Source organism: Sparus aurata, chromosome 8, assembly GCF_900880675.1.
Source record: "Sparus aurata chromosome 8, fSpaAur1.1, whole genome shotgun sequence".
NCBI classification, from domain to species: domain Eukaryota; kingdom Metazoa; phylum Chordata; class Actinopteri; order Spariformes; family Sparidae; genus Sparus; species Sparus aurata.
In genome coordinates this window covers 14746094-14772614 of record NC_044194.1, presented here as the reverse complement: position 1 = coordinate 14772614, position 26521 = coordinate 14746094, and the positions used below count along the sequence as shown (strand labels likewise).

The 26521-nt window shown below is 39.4% G+C and overlaps 1 protein-coding gene across 1 annotated transcript; it reads left to right on the top strand.

Annotated features, from left to right (window-relative positions):
• The first annotated feature begins 1271 nt into the window (after positions 1–1271).
• cd82b (CD82 molecule b) lies at positions 1272–25608 on the top strand. The gene is made up of 9 exons (XM_030426522.1): positions 1272–1428; positions 7200–7272; positions 8473–8545; positions 14691–14815; positions 16124–16198; positions 18358–18456; positions 20241–20414; positions 22388–22471; positions 23622–25608. Exons 2-9 carry the CDS (start codon positions 7210–7212, stop codon positions 23697–23699), a joined length of 771 nt encoding a protein of 256 aa, XP_030282382.1. The 5' UTR covers positions 1272–1428; positions 7200–7209; the 3' UTR covers positions 23700–25608.
• The last annotated feature ends 913 nt before the right edge of the window (positions 25609–26521 follow it).

Below are 26521 nucleotides of genomic sequence, written 5' to 3'. Positions count from 1 at the left end.
GGATGCCAATACTTTGCATTGAAAGTGGAGAGACTTCAGCAATATGTGATGTTAAATTCAACAAAGCATATCACTCCACAGAGCAGATCCAACCACTTTGTTCTAACATGTCTCTGCAGTGTTATGTAATCTCAACCTTTGTTTAGTGTTTTCTGTTTTGGAAGGCGTTGAACATGTCCTAACAGGATCATCCTCAGGTCCGCACGTAGATCTTCAGCCTAAATATTCCGGCCCAATTTTTCCCATCCCCAGCTCTCCCTGCTTCACTCACATATTGGGCTCAGGGTGAAAAGGGGGATTGTGTGGCACAGGAAGTGTGTGTGTGGTTCAGGGTTGTTTATAGGCAAAAAGCTCCCATGTGTCCACTGTGTACACATTCTCCCCATACTTTCCAGTTAATATATCGAGTGCTGGTGTATTTCTCAAGGCATGGTAGTAAACAGTATTTAAGATTGTTTACAACAGATCACTTGAGAGGCTGTTTTTAACATGTTTGGTTAACCCCAGCAACAGGTTACTATCCTCCAGTTGATGATTTTCTGGTAATAAAATATTTTTATGTTTTGTTTTCTCAGGAGCAAAGTTTAATTTTTTTGTGGTCTAAAAAGCGTCATTTCCTCATGATATAGAAACACGTTGAATAATCTCAGATAACCAAAACTGTCTTCATGTGATCATCAGATTAGAACTACTAAGTGCTCAGTTATCATTTACTCAAATGTAAATCTGAGATTTCAACTTTAGTCCAGAAACGTTTTTTTTTTGACTACCCAGCTCTCCATCAACATGAGGGCAAGTAGATAATGACTGAATTTTCATTTGTGGGTGAGCTTTTTCTTCGAATTGAGAGGATTTTCTGCTTTTGCCTATTAAGTCCACAGTATACTTCCTTCACCACTGGTTATTATAAGAAAATGCAACACCTGTGTGTCCTCTGGACCACGGTTGCCCAAAGTCGGTTATAAGGATCAATTAGCCTGTCAGCTGCTTCTGGTGAAAACATTTTTAAATCAATTCCAAATAATTAAAACAATGTTACTTTTATTTTTATATTGTATTCATTATTTTCGTTATTTGATCTTTATTCTTTGAGGAAATGCTCTTTAAATGTGAGGGATCCCGAATTATTAATAAGGGATCAATAATTAATGCGTCTTAGCATGTGGCTCATCTTTAAGTGCAAGTTTTGGCTCTCCAGGGGAATAAGTTTGTGCACCCCAGCTCCAGTCTATTGGCTTTACAGGACAGGAGAGGGTTAAACAGTCTGCTGCACGGTAGGGGTGTGAACACATACTCAGACACACACACACACATGCAGATAGACACGGACACACACGGCACTTGGTTCTCACCAGAGACGCTTTAGTCACACAGCAAGCAGGACAGAAGACGGTCAACCTCTCAGCCACCTCAGGAGACGAAGTCAAAGTAAGTTTTAGCAGTTAACTTACCGGTTTTACATATCTAACGTTAGCTCTTTACAATACCTACAAGATGAGCTAACTCAAACCAGAATTATAAACGTTAAAGTTAACGTTGTCTGTTCGCAGCTGCCTGGTTTGCCTGTAGAAAACTTCTAAAGTCTAGCTACAGGAAAGAAATAAATATATCATGACGAAGTTTCTGCTTATTCAACACAAAGCTAGCTAACATGTTAGAGTAGTCGGTTAACTTGGTTAGCTGTCTCGGCTAAAGTCACGTTAGTTGACAGATGACGTTAACGTAACATGACGTTAACGTTCTGTAAAGTCCGTGAGATGATTAATAGAGCTGGTTTGGTTTAACATTTGATAAACTTCGGTAATGTGTTGAAGACTCTGAAATAAGTTTGTATAAATTGGTCAGTTTCATTTTCAACTCACCATCTAGGCTCAGTGCGAGAGAGAACTTTCACCAGCCTGTACCTGTCCACCATGGTCAGTGGGCACTTCTCAACTTTTAGAGACGTTTTCTAGTTATGTGTTATCGCCCTTTTCCCTGTTTTGTGACATACATGTTGCGATTAATATTTTATGTGTTTAATTAAGTTCTATACTGTTGGCCTTAATCCCACAAGTAAACCGCGAATGTTAAAGCAGCTGTCTTATGCCCCCCCCCAGTATGAACGGACCTCCAGGATTAGCTTATTTAGCTTTACAGTTAGGGGTCCAGCATATGGTGTAATGGTGAAATGTCGTCTTTTGTTTTTCACCTAGTAGAGGTATAAACCAATTTTAAAGACTGTACAGTGTGCCAGAAAGACTGTTCTCATCACAGGGGGCCAGTGTCTCAGCTTTAAAGTGACTGATGGAGCCATCAGCTCAGAAAGTTCATAACCCAAATATTGCATATTATCTGCACTGGTACTCTGTGTGCATGGAATTTTAACTAATTTACTCAAGGTTAACTCGAGGTACTTTGAGACTTATATTCTACTTTTTACTCCACTTGCTTAATTTGACAATTAAGGTTACTAGTTACTTTTCGGTTACATTCTGCATCAGAGGAATATGAGTGCATGTTTAAATTCATTTATCGACAGACCAAAAACAACCCCCATTTATTTCAATAATCAGAACAAAATTCTCAATAATGGATCTGATAATTGGCCAGACCGATAATCGATCAACCCATAGTATACAGGATATGCATACATGTACATATATGCATCATTTACTTTTACTTTTGCTTTTGATACTTGATTACATTTGATATAATGTTTTTTTTTACATACATTTTTTTTTTTTAAACTCATGATGACTGTTGGGCATTTATACAACATTGCATGTATGTATGTATGTTGTATATTATGCTGTATTATTTACCAGAAGCCCTGAATGCGTATGGATATCTTATGTGACATTGGTACTCTGCACCATTCGATAACAACAAAGCTGTCGGGGAGATTTCAATGAAACACAAACTTATTTTCATTAGAATATGTGTATTTACTTGAGGCCTTGACAGGAAGGAGGTTGTGAGCCTTACAGACAAAGAAGTAAAGACGCAATGAGTAAGACCTGCACACCGCATTGAAGGCAACATCCCGTTGCCACAGTGTTTTGACGTAGAAGCTTTGTTGCAATATTGTGGGTTGTAAGCGGAAATTCATATCTCAGGAGACATTGGAGGAAGGCTATAACTAAATTAAGCTTCATATTTCTCATATTGGTTCTACTAATGATGTACACATTAAGCTTCAAGAGGTTAATGGTATTTCCACCACTTTTGATGCTGGTTGTGGCAGAAACACATGTTTTTTTTTCTGTGTTTTACATCAGTAGAAAACGAAAAAAATTGCCCTTGTTGCATCAAAGCCACATCCTTTTCTGTTTTCAGTTTTCATAAACTAAATCTCTGTTGAATAGTTCTGGCTGGACGAAAGTAATTTCGCCTCTGGTATGTAGTGATAAGTTTTATTGTGTCAAAGATGATCAGTAATATCTGGTAGTAGTTAGTAACACCTGTTATGCTCTGTTTAGTGTTGTTGCCACTGATGATTCATCAATTCCACTGGATGGTGGCACCGAACCCCTGTGAGGGATTTCACCCGTTGGGTCATACAGTAAGAGACCCAGTTGCTCAGTGGGAAATCCCCTCCATTCTACAGAATTTGTTTAAGCTCATCAACTGTTGAAGCAACTGAACAGATGAATTATTGTCTAGACTACAGATTTTGCATGACCCAGATGAATGAACATTTAAAGACATATACAAGATTTTGATGATGACAATTATTATTACAACTAGGCCTACTCCTCACCTTTTAAAAAATGGTATTAAAGTATCTCTGGTAATGCTGTTTTCTGTTACTCAGCCAAAAATGCCAATTGTTCTCTGTAGTTCTGTCACCATACAGTAGATGATGAGCTACATCCTGTCCTTACAGATGGATAAACAACATTGTTGCCTCTATTAAAGCAGGATTCTGGTATAGTATTAAGGGCTTTAGTACCAGGATGGTGTTGGCAGGTTCATGCCAGCCTGATGGCCTCACAGATGTGTAAATGGGTCATACATGAACTTGATAGGAAGTGGTAGATGGATGTTGGCGCATCGCCTGTCTTTTAGAGTACAAGAGAGCTGCAGTTGATCCATGCTGGGTCTATTACAGACACAGTCAATGCCATCTGCCACTAATGCTGTCTCCATAATCGTCTCTGTTCCCCATGCTTCTGCAGTGACTCTTTGTTCAATAAACAAACACTAATTTCAGTCGACTACCTCCTCTGCACTTGTTTGATAGTGATCACACCTTGTGTCAAACCACGGGAGGGAAACAGGGGGCTCAGGCGGGGAATACGAGGTCACGGACTTCAGAAAGTCCAGGTGACTCATTTGCAGCTTTCTTGGAGCAAGTTCTTTTTTTTTTTACACATGGGTTTTGCACCATCCAACAGAGATTACTCTCGTATGCTTCTGCTCTCTTATCATCTTTTACTGTCAGCAGCATTGTAAATACAAGCTTTTATAAAATGTTATAATGTCACTGGTACTTGGAATTGGTGTTTGGCTCTGCCTTGAATTTCCATCACAGTTTCCGCTCATTTTTTCACCTCGGAACAGATTTGTCATTCGCTTTTCAGGGAGTCCAGTGTGATTGGGGTTTTTTTGGTGGGTTAAGCAGAAATAAACCTATAAAATGCCTCCACAGTTTACAGTGTGTGCTCACTGTGAGAGCTTGCATGAAAATTCTGCAGAAACACTGAGCGTATTTATGATTTGGCTTGGCTGCTAACCTCAATATAGTCTGCTGGCTGCTTCAGAATAAACTGGACTGGGCCTGTTAGCCTATTTTTTTTTATTCTTTGAAAAATATAATAAGTAGCAGCATTGAGGCGTTGTTGGGAATTATTTTCAGATGGACAGGGCTCAGTCAACAAACAATGGTTGTCATAACTAAGCCTTTTTTAATCCACACTGCTGCTCACCATCTAGTCATAAACACCAGCAATCTCCTTCAAGGATTATCTACTTTGCAGGGCTATCTGCTATGTGGTTTGGACTTTATACTGTGTGCAGTTTTGTAAACATGATAGTGTTTTGGTTTGTAGGTTATCAAGTACATTAAATAGCCTTTAATAATAATGTTAATATTAGCTGTCTTTTTACAGGCCTGCGGTACAGACTGTTTTTAACATGAAGCTGAAACCCAGCCAAACATTTTGGATCAGAAAGATATACAATATTGAGTGCCCATGTTTGCATTTGTTTACTTGAAATAGCTTGTGCTCTTGTGACATTTCCTGGAAGTTCAAATTGTATTACTTTTGGATGTTAACTTTCATTTTTTAAACTTTTTATTTCAGACCAGTGAATCTAATTGGGAAGATTAGATTAGACAAAAACACAATATGACACTGTCCCTTTAGTCAGAAGGTAGAGGTAAAAGTAACACCATAGTTGGATAAAACAGCCTGATAGCATTTTTTAGATGGGTGTTGTTCTTATTAAATTCCCCTTTGTGTTCAAATTAGGCCACAGTTCATTACCATAATTTGTATAATTTCCTTGGATATTTTTTCCCCCTTTTTTCAATTGCATGTACACACAAACACACCACTAACGGATTGAAGAGTTAAATATGACTTAGAGATGTCTGCAAAGTTAATATATATTTGCAAATTACTCGAGTGTGTGTTTCAGAGGTACCTTGAAAGTAATTTAACTGGTAATAGAAACATGTCCCTGTAGAAAATGATATTTTGTTTAATAAAACATTAATTAAAAAAAAAAATTATTTACCCGTTCAGCCTGTCATCTGTCATAACACAAAAGTAATTTTCAGTGACACATGCCAACAAATCTCTAAACAAGAAATCCATCACGTCAAAAGAAAACAGTCAAAACAAAACGCTGCAAAATACGGGACCTTTTTTGAAGGTTTGACATAACTGTACCTTGTATATTCAGAGATTATACACAGTAAACATAAGGTCATGGGTTTCTGCTCCTAAAAGCAGCATGCACTGTTTAAAATGTAACTAAATACACACCATTATAGGCCTAGACATTGGAAAGGACCTACAGTTTTGATGTACAAGAGACAGGGAGAAGAGAACAGCTTGTCATCTGATACACAGGGAGTTGTCTTTGTAGGATATTTTCAGACTCCTCAAATAACCACAATGGCTGGTTGTATTTTCAGTTCTCCCACTGAAGGAAAAGGTCTGGTTGTGGTAAATATTTTCTTTGGACTCGTGGAGCCCAGGCTGATTCATGCTGCCAGAGAGTTTCATGAAGTGTCCCCACTGTGCTGTATGTGTGGTGCTGGCCTGACCTACAGGTGTTTCCTCAGAGGAACATGTTACTCACAGAAAAGTCACCGACCAGTCATATGTGTAGGCTTGTGCACTCATGATTACATCTGTGCACATGGGAATTACAAATACAGAAGAGTATTGCATAAACTGAATCATAAAATAATACAGACGTCAGTGTAACATGCCGAAACTTTAAATGTCAGACAGCTACAGTTCTCAGCCTGCTTCAAGGGACGGATTCACAACATTATGGTGTTGTCTGTTATGTGGTTATCCAGACCTGTTGAACACGGCTGGATATGGTTTTAAATGGGATGCTTTTGCTGTATGGTCGGCTTTAAGTAGTTCATAAAAAATGACTGTAAAACTCTACGTCTAACCAGTTTTTTTGCCGCTAGTAAACACAGTTGTAGATGGGCCTGGCTTCCTTCTGCTTGTGATGACAATAGCATGCCTAACCCCATGCTGTCATGGGCTCCACACAGTCATCATGATGTCACCAGTTGCTTTAGTGGTGGTCTTCCCTCCAATCCATCTCACCAGGGTAGCTCCTCTTGTTTGTCAAGAATAAAACAATATTTGTTCACAGGCTTGCTTTCAAACGCGTACACCACCATCATAAATCTAGTACTCTCAGACAAATGGCCAATTGTTGGTGTTATAAAAGTGGGGACTAGAGCAGTTTGGGCACTTTAATACTTGAGAAACGTGACTGTTGAAAATGATTCAGGCGGATGTTGTTGCTTTGAAGATTAAAGCTGTTTAATCAGGAACCCAACTGTGCACATTTTCCTGTGTGTTCTGTGGCTCTTTTATTATACTATTAAAGCAATGCTTTTCAACAGGCTAGCCATCTTTGTTTCTTTTCTCCGTCTACTCTATTTGACCCACCCACACTATACTGTGATTAACCATCTGATGTTTAATTTAACCTATAAATTCTGTTATGTCTTCCAGAGGCGCAGACATGGGGAAAGGATGCATCACAGTCACCAAGTACTTTCTATTCCTCTTCAACCTCCTCTTCTTTGTAAGTAATCAATTTCACATCATCACTGTGTAGTGGCCATGCTGCCTTAGCTGCAGGAGCATAGCGTGCCCTGTCAGAATCATGTCACATGACTTCCACTTTGTCAGAAGCCTTGTGTACCCAAGATAAAAAAGATAGGTTTGCTTTGCTGAATCAGACAGTCATGACATATAGAGAGTCATCTGATACCTTTCAGCACTCTTCATTTGAATAAGCATTCTTATATAAATGGCACACGAGATTAGGGGAGATACACAGGGAAATGTGTCTGTCCCTGTGGCGGGACACTTTACAGAATACCTCAGAAGTACCAGGTCTAAACAGCAACAGATGGTTTCTGTTTGTTTCCTCCTCTCTCACACCGGCCACAACATGAAGTCCAAGGGGTTGATATTACCCCAGACTCCTTAAACTGCCTCTGCGATGATGTCCAGACCCTTCCAATGAGACTGCGGCTGTTAACCTGACGCAGACCGTTTGATGTGAACACTCGACTCTAATAGGAAGCGTGTGTGTCTGTGTCAGTGTTTGTCCATGTGGACAGATTAGACTAGTGGAGGCTAGGGGAAGCCAGGAAGTGGTGGGCTAATGATGGCTGCTGGGAGCATAACAGTCACCCTAAATGAACAGTTCTTACCCAGGGCTCTAATGACTGTTGTAGAGTTGGGGAGGGGTGGCAGTCCAAGGGGGGAAGCTGGCGAATCAGCAGCCTCTCATCTATGGATATTGCCCCCACTGCAGCGCCCCACAACGTCTAAACAAAATCCTTCATAATTACATAGAGTTCTGCTCTTCATAACCTCATTACAAGGGTACATGAGGTAAAACTTATCATTTTTGGAGGCTTTCAGACGCCAGAGACAAAATGTTCCGGTCTAGAGGTGATGATTCTTCTAATTTCTTTTCTTCCTTATCCTCACTTACCACTGTTCAGTTTGCTGCCCTGAATGGGATATCACAGACTGAGTATGACTAATAGATCTGTAGCTGGCTTGGTGTTAATTGTGAGAAAAACGAGTAGAGTGGGTCTCTTGATCCTCTCCACATCCTCATTCCCTCTGTACGTCACTGTGTGAGAAAGGGACATAGAGAAGAGTTAGGAACTGATTAATCCCAGATGTGACAGACTGAGGAAGCAGAAATAAAGATCTCTGTTTTACTTTCATACGAGATTTATTCTCTCTGTTTCCCCTTTCACAGATCTTCGGAGCACTGATCATGGGCTTTGGCCTTTGGGTCCTCTTTGATAACCAGAGCTTCATTGCTGTTCTACGTAAGTGTTAAAACACTCACACACACCCCCCCGCAGTCCAGCTGCCATGTCCTTTAGTGATAAGGCTCATGGTGGCAAACATTCAGTACTTTTGACCCATGTCAGTTCAGCTGTCCTTAGCACAGTTGAAGTGGAAATAGAGATTGGAGAGTGTGCTTGTCAAATCGTAAAAACTCTTGCTCTACTCTGTGCAGTTTATGTGAAATTTATCCCATAGGACTCATTCCCCAAGGAACCACAAAGGGATGTTCGCACCAAACCAAAAATGTGACTCACAGATGAAATTTAATGACTTCCTCAGCCACTCAGAAAGCTACCCGGTAGACATACAGACAAACACACAGATACACACATGTGTGCAGATCCAGGGGAGTAGGTTAGTCGGGGGGAGGTGACAGACTGATGATTATTAAGCCATCCCAAGTTGTTTCATCTTATGGTGGAAAACAGCAACTTTATGTTCCCCACAGTTTCCACTGAGTTGTACTTTGAAGCCCCGATGGCAGAGGTGCACAGAAACATGTTCCCACCCTTACATTTTTTGTCACAGATCTTTTTTTAGACACTGTGAAGTGAAAAAGGAACCAAGCCTCCAAAATAAGGCTAAGTTATCAGTGTTGTCATAGACAACACTATGTCTAACTTTGGTTATCTATTGGGAAGCGAGGGTAATGAATCCCAGCTCAAGCCTTGCCTGAAAAGTGCAGGGAACCACGGATGGAAACTCTTAGTTGCCATAAATCTTGTAATAAATGTTTTCAGTGTATTCATCCCAGATGGAGCATTGCCGAGAGCAGCAGTGGAGTTTTCTCCCAGCATCAGTCTATAAAGAAGAATTCTTTCAATTTATTATCTGCCAACTGAATGTAAGTGTTAGAAGTCAAATATAGCATTTATTTCAGTGAGATTACCCTTTCTAATGGGAGGTGAGCATATGACGTGGGTCACATAGTTATGTCTGATAATGAGTGTTAACAGATCATTCACATGTGGTAATAGCGTGCATCAATGTGCCAATCAACAACTATGGATTTTTAATGAAATATTTCAAAAGGGACTAACTTTATTCAGGCTGCAACTATTATTTGATTAAATTACAACAAACATTTTAGGTTTTTCTTCAAGCAAAATGCTCTGGTTCCAGTTTCTCAAATGTGAGGATTTGCTGTTTCTGACTGGTTTATATAATCATGAAAATGTGTTGGTTTTGGACTGTTTGTCGGGCAAAACAAACAAGATATCTGAAGACATCATCTCGACCTCTGGGATTTTGTGGTTTTCACTATTGTTCTGAAATCTAAAAGACATAACAACAAACTCATTAAACAAGAAAATAAGCGTAAGTTTCAGCCTGAAATTCTTTAAGCTTGGGTTTACAGTTGATGAAATGAGAATGGCTGATCTCTGAGGGCTGAGCAGAGCTGGAGAAATCTATATTTGGCTGGCGGTCTGTGCTGCTTAGGCTGCTGGATGGTGAAAACACTGGAGTTTTGACGAAGACCAGCAAGAACTGACCTTGGGTCTTAAACTAGTCAGACAAAGCCGTGTCTTTCTCCAGCTCATATTTCAGCTTTGGAGGTCAATACTCAGGGTGCAATCGCTTCAAGGTTATTATTGAGCGGAGTTTGCTTATCTCCAGTCAGGCCTCCAGAACATAAAGGCCAGTACAGTATCCATCATATCTGCCAGCCCCAGTGCTATTGTTATGATAATCCAGCTGTTCCTCCAGAGATAGCAGAGATCCTGCTTCACTGATACCCTGAGGATATCCCTTCCTATGTTGGGCTCGATGACCTTCTCTCCTCCATGTATTTTTGTTCCCTTTACCAAGGATAGGTCAACCTCAACTCCTCCCTAGGCCCATGGATTTCTAAACTCACTGGAAATGTATTTGCACCCTGTAGAGGAACAAAAGCCAATGCTGCAAGCAGCTCTGTTTATTGACTCTTCGTGTTCCTCTCAGAAGTCATACCATTGCTTGACCATAAACAGGATCTGTGTGTTTTCAGTTTCCATTCTTTATGAGTTGTATTAATAGAGGCTGTCTGCAGCTGTTCCAATGACTTCAGGCAAGGGAACTTAGGGAATGTTTTGCTTTTGGGTCCCTTGTTTTTCAGTTAAAAGGGGATCTTCCCCTCAATGGACACCCTTCTGTATCAACACAATGCTGTTAATACTTTACTTCAGTGATTTGATGCCTTGAGTTCATCTTGCTAGCACTTGAAAAAACACAGCCTGCCTTATGTTTAAACAAAAGTCAGCCTCGGAAAAGGAGGTCTGTGCGCCAGAGCAGAGTTTGGAAATATTCTGCAGATTAATTCAGAAACTTTCCAAAGTCATGAAGACAGAAAGGAGAGGGAATGCTTAAGTGGCGGAGCTGCTTAATCTCTAGAAATTCCACACAAAGTCGATCTACTAATGTTTACCTTTTAAATTTGTATATAATGCCAACCATGACTTTTCTTCAGCTCTGTGCAAGCTAAATGTGTGACTCCGGTCATGTTTACAGAAGGACCTGCAAACAGTCCCGCCTCCTCCCTCTGCAGCTTTCTTGTAGGCCACCATAATTCTTGCCTCTTTAAATGGAAAGTTCCATGGAAAACACCCAAAGAACTATTTTAGAATATCTTTCAGTGACCCACATGGAAACTTGCCATGTTACACGACAGAGCGGAGAAGTAACCTGGGGAACACATGCTGACTTCAGGATAAGGTGTGAAATTACAGCAGAACACAGACGCTAGCTCTGCAGCAGTACAATTGTACAATGTCTGTTGTTCCAAAACCTTTATACACCTGGCAGATGGTCTGAGAGGAACCACTTTTCTTCAGTTTAAAACATTTTTATTTTTAAGAATTGAAATAGCAACTAAAAGATGAAAGTCCCCCTGAATATGTTCCGTGTTAGCTACTGATCCTAGATGATGGCCAAATGTTAGATGTACAGCCAAGAATATTAGAAAACTGCTTTGGTTATAACTTTAGAAGTGGTCACAGCAGAGAATAGTTTTGAGGTTGCATTAGTGTTGCATGATTTCTCCTCTAACTCCAGGGTGTGCGTTTTCACTGGAACAAGTGTTCACTTAATCGCTGGGCTGCAGGGAAACCGCACAAAAACATCAATCTCTATTACATCCCACAATTAATAATCAGGCAAAACTGGCTTATGATCTACGTGGAAATATAATTTTTGAATGCTCCACCAAATATATCAGTGTTACGCTGACTAAATATGCCACAAGTCCAGCGTAACAGTTTTGTTCCTTTCAGCAAACACTGAGTTTGATACCTCTAATATTAGTAGCCGCTAGACGCTAACACATGCGTCACTGCTTTCTCTGTTTTGTCTCTGCTCTAGATATTGATCTGTTATGCCACTGTGAGACAACGAGCAGTGTCTCTCAAATTCTGGTTTTGCATGCTCAGTGTATTATGACGGTCTAACTTAATCTTTTGACCAGTCACAAAGGAGGCATTTTAAATCTTCCCAAAAGTCCTCAGGTAATTCCTGTTTTTAAGAAACCTGTGGACATCTGTTCAGGGTTCGTACGGGTGCTTGAAATCCTTGAAAGTGCTTGAATTTCAAAGTTGTGTTTTCAAGGTCTGAAAAGTGCTTGGATTTTAGTTTAAGTGCTTGAAAGTGCTTGACATTATAACTGTGTCTTTTACAAAATTGGGATCAGACTGAATAATTAATTTCTGAAGTTTTTGCTATTATAGAATATAATTTTAGATGTTTACAGCATAATACAATGTACATAATTGTGATAAAAAGTGAAGAAAAAAAACAAAAGTATATATATTCCTTTAGATACGTATTTTTCCCCAGCAGTAAGGTGCTGGAAAATCTTAAAAATGACCCTTAAAAGTGCTTGAAAAGTGCTCGAATTTGACATTGAAAAATGTGTACGAACCCTGTCTGTTGCTTTTGATGCTTTGTATGTGTGTGTTTGAGAGAGCGTAACAGAGAGCGACTGGAATAACGTGCTTCAACAGATTGCTAGATATGGAACATACAGCATGCTTGTCTGCCTCCTTTTAAATGCTGCCCTGTAGCCACATGAACACTCTGCATATGTTGAAGTACTTTAAGCTTTCAATTATTGTCAAACCACCTCAACATGCACTGCTCTGGTAAACCATGAACAGTCAGTGTTTCTACATACATATAATGATGTCCTTGTGCAAACTTGCGTACGTCGCGTCTGTGTTGTAAATTAGATTTCTCTAAAGTAATCTGGTGACTCAGTACAAGATGTACAAGATACGAATGGCTGAAACTAACATTTGCTTTCATTTTTTTTATCATTCTGCCGATTATTTCCTTTAGTATATGAACGTGTGTGTGAATGTGGCAAGTGTTATTAAGCGCTTTGAGCGGTCAGTAGACTGGAAAAGCACTGTAAAAATGCAAGACCATTTACCTTTTTAGATGTTTTTCTGGCCTATAAAATTTAGAAAATAATGATGATGATAATAATAATCATAATAATGATAAACTTTATTTGTATAGAACCTTTTAGAAACAGAGTTTACAAAGTGCTTGACAATCAAGTAAAAAGCAATACACTCAGGAAGACTGAATAAGCACTCACCAGTCGAGCCAAACACAAGGAAGTCTGGTCTAAGGTTTGTTAAAAAAAGAAGGCAAAACACTAAATATCAAAATTAGTTACTAAGTAAATGCAAATTGAGTAAAAATGTCAGAGTCCAAGGTGAGTCCATTAGTTGTCTTGCATTTTTCCAAAACAGTCCAGCAAATTCTCACTTTGGAGAAGCATAAACTCAAGAATGGTTGAAGTTTTTGCTTGAAAAATTACTGAAATTATTAATTGATTAAACAATGAACAAAGTTGTCAGTAAAAATTTGTTAATTGATTTATTGCCTTTTCAACTCTTAGAATAATGAGTAACATGTCAAATATATTAACCTGTTACATAAGAATAAGAAGTTGTTGTTGTTGTTGTTGGTTTCCGTGATTGAGTGAAGTAGCGTATTCCAAAGAATTGGGGCTTTGTAGGAAAATACTCTGCCTCCCTTCAGATTGCTTATTTATCTTTGGGATAATGATACAGCCTGCATCCTGTGATAATGAGTGTCCGTGATGGAATATAAATACTGAGAAGCTCTGTAAACTAAAGTGGTGCTTAAACACAAGCAGCAACTTACAGTTTGACTTTCACTTGTTCTTACTGTCTGTGGGATAAATTCAAAATCATCGCACATCTGCCAGAGTGTGAACTGTATACGACTGCATGAAGCAGCAGCAGCTAATATGATAAGGGACTTTGGAGCTGCATCTATTCAGCTTCCTAACGAGAGAGCCAAGAAGCAATGGAGGAGCTGCTGTGTCTGTCAGCTTCTTCAGCAAATGGATGGGAGGGAGTTATCTGATCGCTCTGGCTGGTTCTCTTGGCCCAGGAATCTTTAGGAGTTGGAGCCGTTTCACAGAGCTGCGATTCTGGCTTCGTCTGCAGACCGAGCTCTGAATCTCTGGAGCTCCTCCAGCCGCAGATAACACACAGCCACATAATGGCTCCAGTTTATCTCCTCTCCAACCTTCCAATCTTCCATTTCAGTCCCTGCACCCCTCTCCTCCAGGAGCTCTCCTGCTCCACATACCAAAGAGGGAAATCAATTAATCTCGCCCCACACATTGACTTGTTTTGGTCCAACTCTCTCTGGTGGCCTATTAAAATAATCTTTTGTGGGAGAAAAGCAATTGAATGCTCTGAGTTTAGAGAAGTAAAAGGTTTGCGCTGTTAATCATTTTTGGCATGCTGTAACCATCTGTATGGAAATGGTTTTTGCATGTGAACGAGGCCTTCCTCTGAGCTGCATTTGTTTGCAGGCAGACACACACACACGCACACAAACACACAGTGGTAAAAGAAGAAAAACAATAGCAGAGATCAGGGCCCTACATCTGCTATTCTATTAATTGAGATGCGTGTCAGTGCATTTTTTGTGCTAGGTGGTTGTGTTTTCTGTTTAAAAAGGAGCTGAGTTCAACTTAAGATCTGAATTTAACTGCAAATTGCTCCTATAAAGCTGCTTTAGCCGGTGTATAGTTTTCAGTGCCCATATAAGTTGCAGTGGTTCTATGTTTGTTGAACTCTTCTTGTGTCTTTTTTGTCTGTTCAGAAGAATCTTCAGACACAGTCAAAGTGGCTTCCTACATCCTCATTGGAGTGGGCTCCTTGTCAATGGCCATGGGCTTCTTCGGCTGCATTGGAGCCATCTACGAAATCCGTTGTCTGCTGGGTCTGGTGAGGAATGACATTCACTTTAAGCCCTAATGCTAACACCTCCAGCAATTTTCTAAGAGGCAGACGTAGGGTTAACACCGCCACTGTGGTGTGATACGGAAGCTTTATCTCATGAAAGATCGTACATACTACAGCTCAGTTATTACCACACAGGAAACGAAAGGTTCTGTTTTATGACAGAGAATACATTTCCTGTCTCTCTTTAATATTTAGTCTCTCATAAAGGCATATAATACCCCAGAACAATACATATTATCAGCAGTTTTTGCCTCTAATCAACCAGAGTAGTTTTTCTGCTAACTATATGTTTGAAGTTATTGCAGACTGACTCTTTTTTTTGGCAAGAAACATTTGCCTAAAAAGCTCCTGCTTGAGATCTCAAACTCAGCTAAGAACACATGATAGATTCCTGCTGACAGTAAAGCCCTTTCGCATTTCTGCTTATGTGTGGGGCTGGGTGGCTCACAGCATGTGTGGATTTATAGAGGGGAGGGGGTTGACAGGGATAAAGCCAGTGAGATGTAGGGGGTACAGCAAGAGTGGGGATGGGTGCATGACCTCGACAGCATTAAACCTGCTAGGGGTTAACTGAAGAACTGCTGTGACCTACTTCTCCCACTGACAGTGACCAGCTGGTGCAAGACCCCATTCACACACCCAAACACCCAGACACACAGATAGACCACCTTTACACTAAGGAAGGATCTTCATGTCTTACATTACTCTTGCAGAAGTTTTGAGAGATTTTGTCTAATATTCTTAAATTTCAGATTAATGACTGATTAAAGCCAACATGTCTACCCAAGAGTGTTCTTCATTTCCGCTTGATTTATTACATAATGTGGGATTTTTCTTAAACTTGCCGCAGAAACAAGCTGTAAACACAACATTGATACACCATCATCTTTTGGGTTAAAATAGCAAATTTGTTTGCAAACAATTGCTTGTTTACACATCCAACAATTACAGAGCAACATTAACATTGATTTGGAGACATGTTTCTGTCCACATGATGAATGTAAATCCAATATTCACTCTCCTGTGTTTGGTCTCTACCAACTCCCAAGGGACATATCTGGCTCTTTAGCTTCTAAATGCTCTGCTGGCTTGTAACTAACTGTTGTCTGTCTGCTGCCAGGTAAGTAGGTGTCATTTAGTAGATTCGATTACAGCCACTAAATTTTTCTTATTTATTTATTTTCTTAAATTGTGTAAGAGGAGAATATTGATTTTTTTCAGTTTAGTCAGTGTTTTAAAAGTTGTAATTGTAAATATTTTAATAGGAACATTTTCCTTAACCCCCCACAGTACTTCACCTGCCTCCTCCTCATCCTCATCGCCCAGGTCACTGCTGGAGTTCTCATTTACTTCCAAAGAGATCGGGTAAGACACTACATCTACTTTTCTCCTTTACTAAATTTCCCTTCTTTATAAATTGTCATCCAGTATGTTTTGTAGTTTTGTAGTTTTCCTTCTTCTTCTTCACCTTTTAACCCTCTTCCTCCCACAACCTTTCTTCCCGCTGGCACAGCTGAGGCCTACTGGGTGTTTGTGCTTCCCCTCTTCACAGCTGTGGCTGACTGCATGTAGGTCTTAGCTAAAGCTGTTAGGAGCCCCCTGCATCCTGTGATGTAACACATGTTCCTACCTCAGTGAATGGAAAGTGACAGAATGGTAGTTTGGTTGAAAGTAAGATGAAGCAGGTGGAATTTAGGAGATGTGTGACAGAGGAAGTAGGGAGCGAGAAAGTTTCCATAGTCGTCTCAGTTCCCCTTCTGGGTGGGTGTTTTGTGTAAGTAGTAGAGGGCACACAAACTCATGATGAATGAGAGTTACTAAAGCTAAGCTGTTTTGACATTTTAAATTGTTATGTCTATCACGACCCCATCTAAGGCAGTAATTATGACCCCAGGGACAGAAACCGCTATCTACTGAAGTCTTTGATGAAACAGTGCCCCCTAAAGGTGGCATCAATAACTCACCAAGGTTGATTAAATGTTTAATTATTGTCAGACTGTGATGGGAAGAAAAACAGAAGTGTGAGAATGTTTACAGCCTTTGATAGATAGATTTATAAGCCCTGGGGAAAAACTTTAGTCAACACTCAGGAAAGCACGTTACAGAAAACCACATATTGTCAGTGTTCAAAATGGATGATTTTGAATATTCTGGGTAAACTGAACTAAATTCTGCTATATCTTCGGCTAAATGAACAATGTAAAAACCTACTTTATTATTTAAAACAAGCTAAAAGCAAAGTGACAAAGCTGAAAACAAAATAGGTTTTCTCACTCTAAGGTTACATTATTGTTTCCAGAGGGAAACAAGACAAAAATTACATTGATAGGAGCGCATGTGCAAAGCATGCTTAAGATAAAAACAACAGAGCTATATGGTCCTTAAGGCAGACACATGGTTAAAACTTACAAAATTGGTATTCTTCTTAGAACATTACAATCTTTCTACATAAAATAAAAACCACAACACAACTTACTTTTAGTTTACATGCTTATAAAAAAGACAGCATTAGGCCCAATCTTCAGTTATCTGAGTCTTAAATGAGTCATAGGTTAAAAAAGACAAATCACAAGTGATGCACCTTTAACAGCCTGATGTCAAGAATACATCCAATATTACAAAATACATCAGAATATCACATATTGTTAATGAGTTTTACATCTGTGGAGCATTTGGGCATCTTTAGGCTCACTTATCACACTTACAAAATGCAGCATAAATGTTGGTAACCATCCAACAGAGGGAAGGTTTGAACTCTCGTCCAGGGTTTTTCCTCTTTAACTTTTGAATCTGAGGTCAAACAAAAGAATCAGCCATGTTTGTTTGCACTGTGTGTGTCAAGGGAGTGTTGTGTTTGGACACACCCACCTCTCGGACCAGTTCAGACTCTGAACATATCCATTCCTTCCCAGGACTTAAAAAGCCTTTCCCTTGATAGACCTCACACCTGTAGCACTCAGGATAGGTAGAGGCTGATGTCGCTTTTTCAGCTGTTAGCCCTCAAGCTTGTGTTTGTGTGTATCTCTGAGAGCACGTGTGTATCTGTAGCTTAAGACACACTCCCTGTGTTTAAGGCTTACCACAGGGCAGGGTGGTGCTCTTTCCCAGAATAGGGTGAGGCAGTCGCTCGTCTCCTGCAGAACTCTGTAGATACGTCGCTGCCACCGCTCTGTGGTTTTACACACATAAACACACAGTCATGCCTCTACCAAGCTGTGTTTGTACAGTGTTTCAGCCCAGCTTGAGACTTCACAGGGACATACCACCCGAGGTGTTGCCCTAAGAAACATTAAGTTCAGATGTTGGTAGGCAGTTTTAGAAAAAGATTTAGTGTGGCTGTGTTTGCTTTTTTTCAACTCTATCTCTCTACTCTGCTTCAAAGATTGATTTCTCTGTGGGTGATCTGTTGACTCTGTATATGGATGACGTACAAACATGCACGCAGCTATTTGTGGTATTTGTATCAACTTAAAACAAGATGTAAGTTGATTATTGTTGAGAATGTATTCTTATCTCACTCACAGTTGAAATATGAGATGTCCAACATCATAAAGGGCATGATAGTCAACTACACAGGTCAGAACAGAACCACAGAGCACACCTGGGACTACATTCAGAAGACGGTGAGTTGACTCTTCAACACACACAAAAGTCTAATGGAATCAAAACTATAGAAATCCATTTTCTTCATGTGGTTTTTTAATCAACATCAGGTCTTTACATCTTCTACAAACAATGAACAAGGAATTAACTAAATGCATCAGAACAAGTGTGTTGTATTAAAGTGTCTGTTTGCATTGCTGGTTCCATTAATCCCCCTTTACTGCTCTTGACGCTGGCTGTGCCGTAAGAGCATTTATTTATAGACTGGGTGTCTCCAGTGTGAATTGAGTTGTTGACCCTTCACTATAGTCGCATGTTCTTTTCATTGTAATGTTGCAGTGAACACAAGGTCAACAGAATGGGAAGAACAGGAAAACTAACCTTTACTCCACATGGTTTAGGGGTCAAAGCTAACCTTTTAGTTTGTTAACAAATTAAAACAAATGCAAACAAACCAAGTATAGCTCCTTTTTTAAATTAAGTCAATCGAATATCAGTATAATTTTTATTTTTTTATTTTTTTATTTGGCTGTTACTACTAGTGGTGGTTTGCAGTTTGTAGTTCTTTGACCAGGTGGGGGAAACATTCAAACATTTCTAGTACCTCTGATTAGGGAAAACAACTGGGAGGCTGATGTGAATGGTTACTTGTAATTATGGTCAAAGCAATTAAACATAAACTCACTATACAGGGCCAGTTCAACAAAAATAGTCGACAACATGACAACAGCACTGTTTTTGTTTTTTTTATCTATAAAGCAAATCTGGGTAAACTTTTAAAATACATGTGTCCCCAGCTACACCCTCCAAGAAGTAGTTGTTTTTTAATGTACCCAGGGTTTGGTGAAGGAGGCATGTTGTCATTTTTCTAGAGACACCACTGTCTTTGAATACCTGTTCCTCCTTTGTGGATTTTTTTTTACATCATATTCTATATGTTGCATTTTATTGTTAAAAAATGTTTGTACGCCTGGTACCTTGCTTGACCTGCGCTCTTGTCAAAAAGATCTTGATGTCCATAGAACTTGCTGGTAAAATAAAGATGAAATAAAAACCTGTTTTCTTTTTGTATCTAGCACAATATAAGTGATGTGCTGGGTGCTCAGAACATTGAAAACTTAATAAATAAATAAAATAAAAAAACAGCAACTTTGTCTAACCTTCACTCGAATCCTTTTTTAAATTATTTTTCTATTCTCTCATGAAGAAAGCATTATCCTTAGAAACTGAGACACTGTTTCAATAAAAGCATGTTGCTGTTGAGTTTATTACATTTAAAGTTACACTGCTCTGAGGAGAACAAACAACATTCCATTCACTGCTTACGTTTTGGGCTGGCAGCAGTTTCAGTTTCAGAGGAGGATATCTTGGAATCACAGCCCATAAAAACTGAAACCCTTTGCATGATCAAACACTGAAAGGATAAGGGAGAAAATATGTTTTGTTTTTGTTTTTTGTGCATTGGATGAAGTGACTCATTAAACTTATTAGCCCATAGCTAATAATAACAAGTCTGAACTTGAAGTAAGCTGAAGTCAGACTGTTCCGTGATCTGACATGTTCTTCACTATCTCCTTCCTCCTTCTCTCTTTATCTTTCCTGCCAAGCCTCTTTCCCCCGGATTGGTCTCAAGCACCACAAAAGAAATACTATTTCAGTGAGCCAATGGATTTGCCAATGTAGTTTTGCTTTCAAATGATTTATTTCACCATTAATTTCTGGCTCTCAGGTTTTTTGTTTTCACACCTTCCTCTTTTCATCCTAATCGCTTGACTCATATCCTCCCTCTCCTTCATATCACCAGATGAAGTGCTGTGGATGGACTGGTCCAGGAAACTGGACTGAGAACATTGTGATCAGGAACAGCAGTCAGAGGCTCTACCCTTGTTCCTGTCGCAACGAGTCCCTGCCTGGACCGGATATCAAGCTGGTCGGCCTCTGTGAGCACCTGTCCCCAGATCCACCCATCTATGAAACGGTAAATCATTCAAATCTGCCACGTTTTCTCTGCACCTAACGTTGGAAGTAATTTTGAAAATCAGAATTGTGAATTTACTCATGAAGCCAACAGCTATTCATCCTCTTTTTTCCATCTGAGGCTGGCATGGCAGTATGAGAATAAATCTTTGTTATAAAGAAGCATAATTCTGTCATTGGTTGTAAAATCATTCCAGCTTGGTTCATCATTTTTGCGATTACTCAGTCACACAGGCAGCATGTGAAACTGCTGTGTAGAGCAGCTGCAGTCAGCTGCACTGATGAACTAACTGCTTTTTAACAGGGGACTTTTCACCTATGCAGGCTTTTCCTCTATCGTCGATGTTTTAATTTTGGCTGGTGATCAGTGATGATTAATTCACCACGCAGACATGTCAGATATCACACATCTGTTTTTGGTTTCCTGGCAATATCTTGCAAAACATGTCTTGAGTTTTAATTAAGTGTAATCATTTTTCTGCTTATTAAGTCTTTATGGTAATGTTTGCATTATCATACAGTATGTAATTGCTAAAACATTCACAAATCATCATTCACAATGTCATTGAACATCCGTGCATCATACTTTTAAACTCACCTCTTAGTGGTCGGAAGCAATATTGAGATCTTTTACTTAAATATGTTTAAGACCTACATAAGCAAACAAGAAGACCATCAGTGAGAAGATTGGCTATTTGTTTATTGTTAAAATAGTTATTCCTAGTACCTCTCCCTGGGTCATATACTGACGTATCCAGGATTGATAAATCATAAAAATAGTATTATTGTAGTATGAAAAAAGTATTTCGTATGGCGGAGCGGTGAGAATGAATTAATGAAAGCAGGATAGTATTTTTTTTTTATATTTCTTGAGTTATTAATTACAAAAAGTAGTAATACTACACAATATAGAAGTGCTGCATTTAATGTCATATTTGAGTAAACATACAAAAGCGATAAAAATTCTTGCACATGCAAGAATCAAATAATAATAATAATAATACATTTTATTTGTTTGATGGCGCCTTTCAAGTCACCCAAGGTCACCTTACATAGGATAAAAGCATAAAATCACAGAATAACATCACAGAATATTAAAAACAAACATTGACATAAAAAGAAAAAGAAAAGAAAAGTGTAGTGCACAGTTTTTTTTATAGTACATATAAAAAAATGTCTCCATTTTATATATACTATGAGAGTAAATTACTTATTCATTTAAGTTTACATGAAAAAAGCATTTTTATGAAGTGAAGGAACAGCAATGTTTATACTGTTGGGTAGTTAAATCATTAAAATGTGATTAATTCATTATAGACTAATTATATGCCTGCTCAAGATCACGATTTATAAACTATATCTAGTTAAAGTAAGTATAAAGTAAAACATAGAAGGTACAGTACTACTAAGTTTAACTTCTAAAGTAAAGTACATGTACTTCAGAATGTCCTGTCACTACTGACACCTCTCCTGACACCTTGATAAATAATAAATGCCACGCAGCCCCCCTGAGTTTTACATAAACATTTAAACCCTGATACCTCAGCTACAGCAGCCTGCATTGTTCTGATAAACCTCACACCTTTACACATTACATAAGTCATTTTGACTCCCTCTGCCAGCTTGGTGTGGCAGTGTGGTCCTACCTAATCAGCACGGTGAACACCGACAGCTGAGGCGTGTTGTTTGTGTTGTGTGATTTGTTCAAACACCAGGAAAGCTCCATTGTTCTGTTATTTGGTCTGCCTGTTTCAGAAACTTTATGCTCTCTCACAGTTTTCCTCAGCTCAGCTAAGCCGTGTTTTTCTTCCCCTCACTGATTCGATCCAAAGCCAACAGTTGTGTTTTGAAAAGGCTCTGTTCATGTCCGGCTGGGATCACGAAGCCATTCATCTCTCCTCGGCGCGTTGGCCTGAAACCCCCCTCTTTCTATGTCTCTCTTAACCTCGCTCTCCTCTCTGTTTGCTCCTCCAGGGCTGTATAACCAGTGTGGAGAAATGGCTTCTGGACAACTGTGGAGTTATTCTGGGAATCTGTGTCGGTGTGGCAGTCGTGGAGGTATCTATCTTTTTTCCAGACTAGCCTTAAAGGATGAGTTGTGCTTTTAGTTTTAAAAACTATCATGATACAATACTCAGACACCATATGTATTGAACATTGAGATAGTTTGGTCACTCTAATCGTTCCTCTTGTTCATACTGGCCATGAATCGATCCCTCGCTGACTGAACTTCATCATTAAAGATGGGAAAGTAAATGAACCATTCTTAGTTTAAACAAAGCTAATATAAGGCTTCATTGGTCTTGGTCTCTCAGGACTAAAAAGAAACAGTAAACCTACACTTGGAGTGCAGTTTTTAAGATTACAACAAAAATAGAGAAATGAAATTAGTTGACAAAATAATGGGTACCTGTTTTAATAATCAGTTTAATAGCTTGTCCTTTCTCTAGCAAACAAGCCCAACATCCTCTTGTCCCAACATCCAAAATATGAGTATATGCTGCTTTCTTTGTCAACATAATTTCCGTTTTTTGAATAACTGTTGTTGGACTGACTCGAAGCTGACTGTTCAACCGCAAAAGGTAGATATAGGGCAAGAAATCTAGCTTCTCTGTGGTGTTTGATTAGTCTCTATACGGTAATGACAGGTGATATGAATCACAGAGGAGTATCTGTAACGAGCCTCAAAAATGGCATTATGACAAAATTAATAAATGATATTTTCCTTTACCTCAGGAAATTTTGACTGGCATTTTTTATCATCTTCTGGGTCTCTATGGACCAAGAGTAGAATAATCTTACAGCACAGCTTAATGATTTTCACCAGTTTGTTATTGTTTTTAATACAAAGACTGCCACATCAAAGAAAAAGAAAGGCCAGACTCAATCACAATTCAAATTCAAATTAAGCAATCCGGCATCTTGTTCCACAAAGCTTTATGGTGCTTGACTGAAGATTTAGCTCTACACACTGTGTATCTCGATGAACCAGCAGCTATCATTCATACAGCTGCAGTAGATGGAAATGCAGACATAAATTTCGATTTTCTTGTGCTGATTTGCTGGGAATTGGGTTAAAATCTGCTCTAGATTTGGATGGAAGCCATGTCTTTTTAAATGATTGGTTTCAACATCTATGTGATTGAGTGATCGCTTCACATGTCAGTTTCAACTCTGATAATTAAGCTGACAACTCCATTTCCTCCAGCTCCTCGGAATGATCCTCTCCATGTGTCTGTGCAAGAGTGTCGTCCAGGAGGATTATACCAAAGTACCAAAGTACTGAGCTGAAGACGGAGCCAGCTTCACACCACACACAGATGGACTGACTCTTTTCTTCTCTCTCGCTCTCCTTGTCTCACATTCTTACGAACACACACACAAATTAAGACAGCTGTCTCCACCACTTGAGCTTCTCCTGCCACAACAGCTGTGCAGATTTCTCACGCTCCATATGTCCCACACGCATAAACACACACACCTCTCAATCAAGCTTGACACACTTGTTGGACTCCACAAGTTACCAGTGTTGTCTTATCATTTCGTTTATGATGTCTCTGTAATATTTTAATGGTGAAAGCCTGAGAACTTGTGCCGTTTGATACTATGCAAATGTTCATTAATGTGTTGTTTTTGTTTTCCTTGGCTGACCTCAGTGAAGCGCTTATCATAGTAGTAGAGAGAGCACTTTAGTGACATTTGGTGTGCTGAGAGCCGGAGCGTCTTCTGACTCTGGGGCTCGGAGATGAGCGGGAGACTGGGAGAGTGTGGGTGGCTGTGTGGTAGATGCTTTTCAAGGATTAATGCCACTGTGTGATCCTGCAGCTGGTATTTTTGGTGCAGAGGGTGGAGGAGAGGCCCAGGGCAGAGCCAGGGCAGGGCTGCTGTGGTGGAGGTTTTGGCTTTTTTCATCAGTTCCTTGTACCCAGTAGCCCTGATATTAACCTCCGTTTACACCCACTGCCACCGCCTCCTCCTCGCTCCCGCAATCCATCTGTTAGCATCTCTAAATAACGTCCTTGCGGGTGTGTCTGACTGGTAACCAGTAGCTTTTCCAAAATGACTAGTTTTGCATGAAGTAAATGTGTGTATGATGTGTTGAGTGAGTATTTTAATTTCCTTTTATTCTTTTTTTTGTTATATTCTCTGTTATATGTCATTTTTTACAACTGTACATAAGATTCGGTAAGGGATTGTGGCACTTTAGTGCTTGGTCAGCATTTTAAATGGTAAAGGTGTCACCCACATGCTCTTGTTTAAGAGTCCTATTGTTCTTAGTTTCCTGTCTGTTGTTTATGATGTATAGAATGTGGCTACCACAGCAGCTCGTCGGCACTATTTAGGTCTGAATCAGAGAAATCGGAACTCTTTCGAGTGAATCTGTCATCGCCCTTGAAGCTATATTTTCATTTCTTCAGCACAGCGTGAGTTTGCGAACAGCCAACCTACCATAGCATCTTTATTTAAGCTCCTCACGCTTCCTCCATTTTGAAAAAGCACGTTTTTCACAATCATAGCAGCTGTGTGACCACAATGTACTTTCCCTTCTCTGCAGGGGAATTGTTTGTTTTCCAAGAAGCCAATTTGCCTGGTTTATATTATTGGTAACAAGAGCAGAGAAAATGTGCGAAGCCAGCAGTGATTGCGTATTTCAGATTGATTTTGTACTGCTGTGAGCAGAAAAATAGTGTTCATCAACTTGTGCCATCTTTGCTGGAAATGTTGTTACAGGTTTCCTCATTTAACTTTATCCATCTCGTCGTGTCAGTCCCTCAGCTTCCCTTCAAACACACTATCATGGATGAATTTATGATTATTTCAGCGGTTACATTGCACTTTTTTGTTGTTGGTATTTTTTCATGCCTCACGAGTCATTTCAAAATCATGTTCATCATGCTGCAATTACACAAGAGGGAGGAGACCGGTCGTTAAAAGAAAAAAGAAAAAAGATGTTATGTCTGTTAGAATTAAATTCAGCTTCTGTTTTCTGACCTGCCAAATTGAAAGATTAATTTAAGTTAAAAAGAGATGAAGGCTTTTTACTGTTTGTTTTAAGATATTTTTACGCTTTTTACAAAAAAATGAATGAGTCAGTGTAGTAGGAAAAAACATTTTGTGGACCTGTATGCCATGTTTGAAACCTTTTTGTTATTGAGAACTATTAAATAAACCTGAACATTGGTAACACACCTTGACATGCAGACTGATATTTTGTCTTTCCAGTGGGCCACTGTCAGGTTTTATACCTAAAGCAACCAGAAGATGGCAGTATATAATCAACAGTGTCACAGCATTTGGACCAGAGGAGTAAAATTAGTATGTTATGGCGTTTTTCTTGTATACAATAAAAGATTATTCATCAGTGGATTAATTATGTTTTAAAAACCTGATTTGTGGAAGCTGCAGCTTTGATTAAGGCTTCACACTGATTTGAAAGAAATGACTTATTTCACTACCTCCCCAGTTTCTCAGTCCTACACCTCTAAGCTAATTCATTTCTCCTTTCTTGTGTGTTTTTTGGATTATTTCCCAATTTAGCCTTTGTGTTTTCTGGTTAATTTGGTCTGACTACCCTGTGGCTGAACGGAACAAAGAGCTCCACTTCCATTCATTTCCGTCTGATAACAGGATTTTTTTTCGTCTGCCGTAAATACAAAAAAGCTCCTCTCGTAAGATTTAAGTGCAATGACTCTTATCAAGGAAAGGGGAGACTTGTGATGTCATGTCGTGCCCGGAGCTAATGCCTCACCACTGACTCAAGCAAAACAGAGCAATCACAGCACGGACCCTCCTGCTCTAATCCACTGTCGTCTAAGACACTTAACCTCGGTTTAATGAGTACAGCTTTGTGTTCTCTCCAGAGATTGTTTTCAAGTATTTCAGCAGAGCCACGGCTCATCGGGGAGCTCTGTCCATGCTGTATGATTCGAGAACAACAACTGTGGGCTACGAGAAGGCGAGGATCCACAAACTGGATGAAAGCTCCAACAATGTTGTAGGACTGAAAAAGACAACATTTTGGCTCCACCGGATATTCAGCAGGCAAACGGCCGACACGACACAGAACAAAGTTTATTTTAGCACAAAACCGATTACATCCTGTTGACA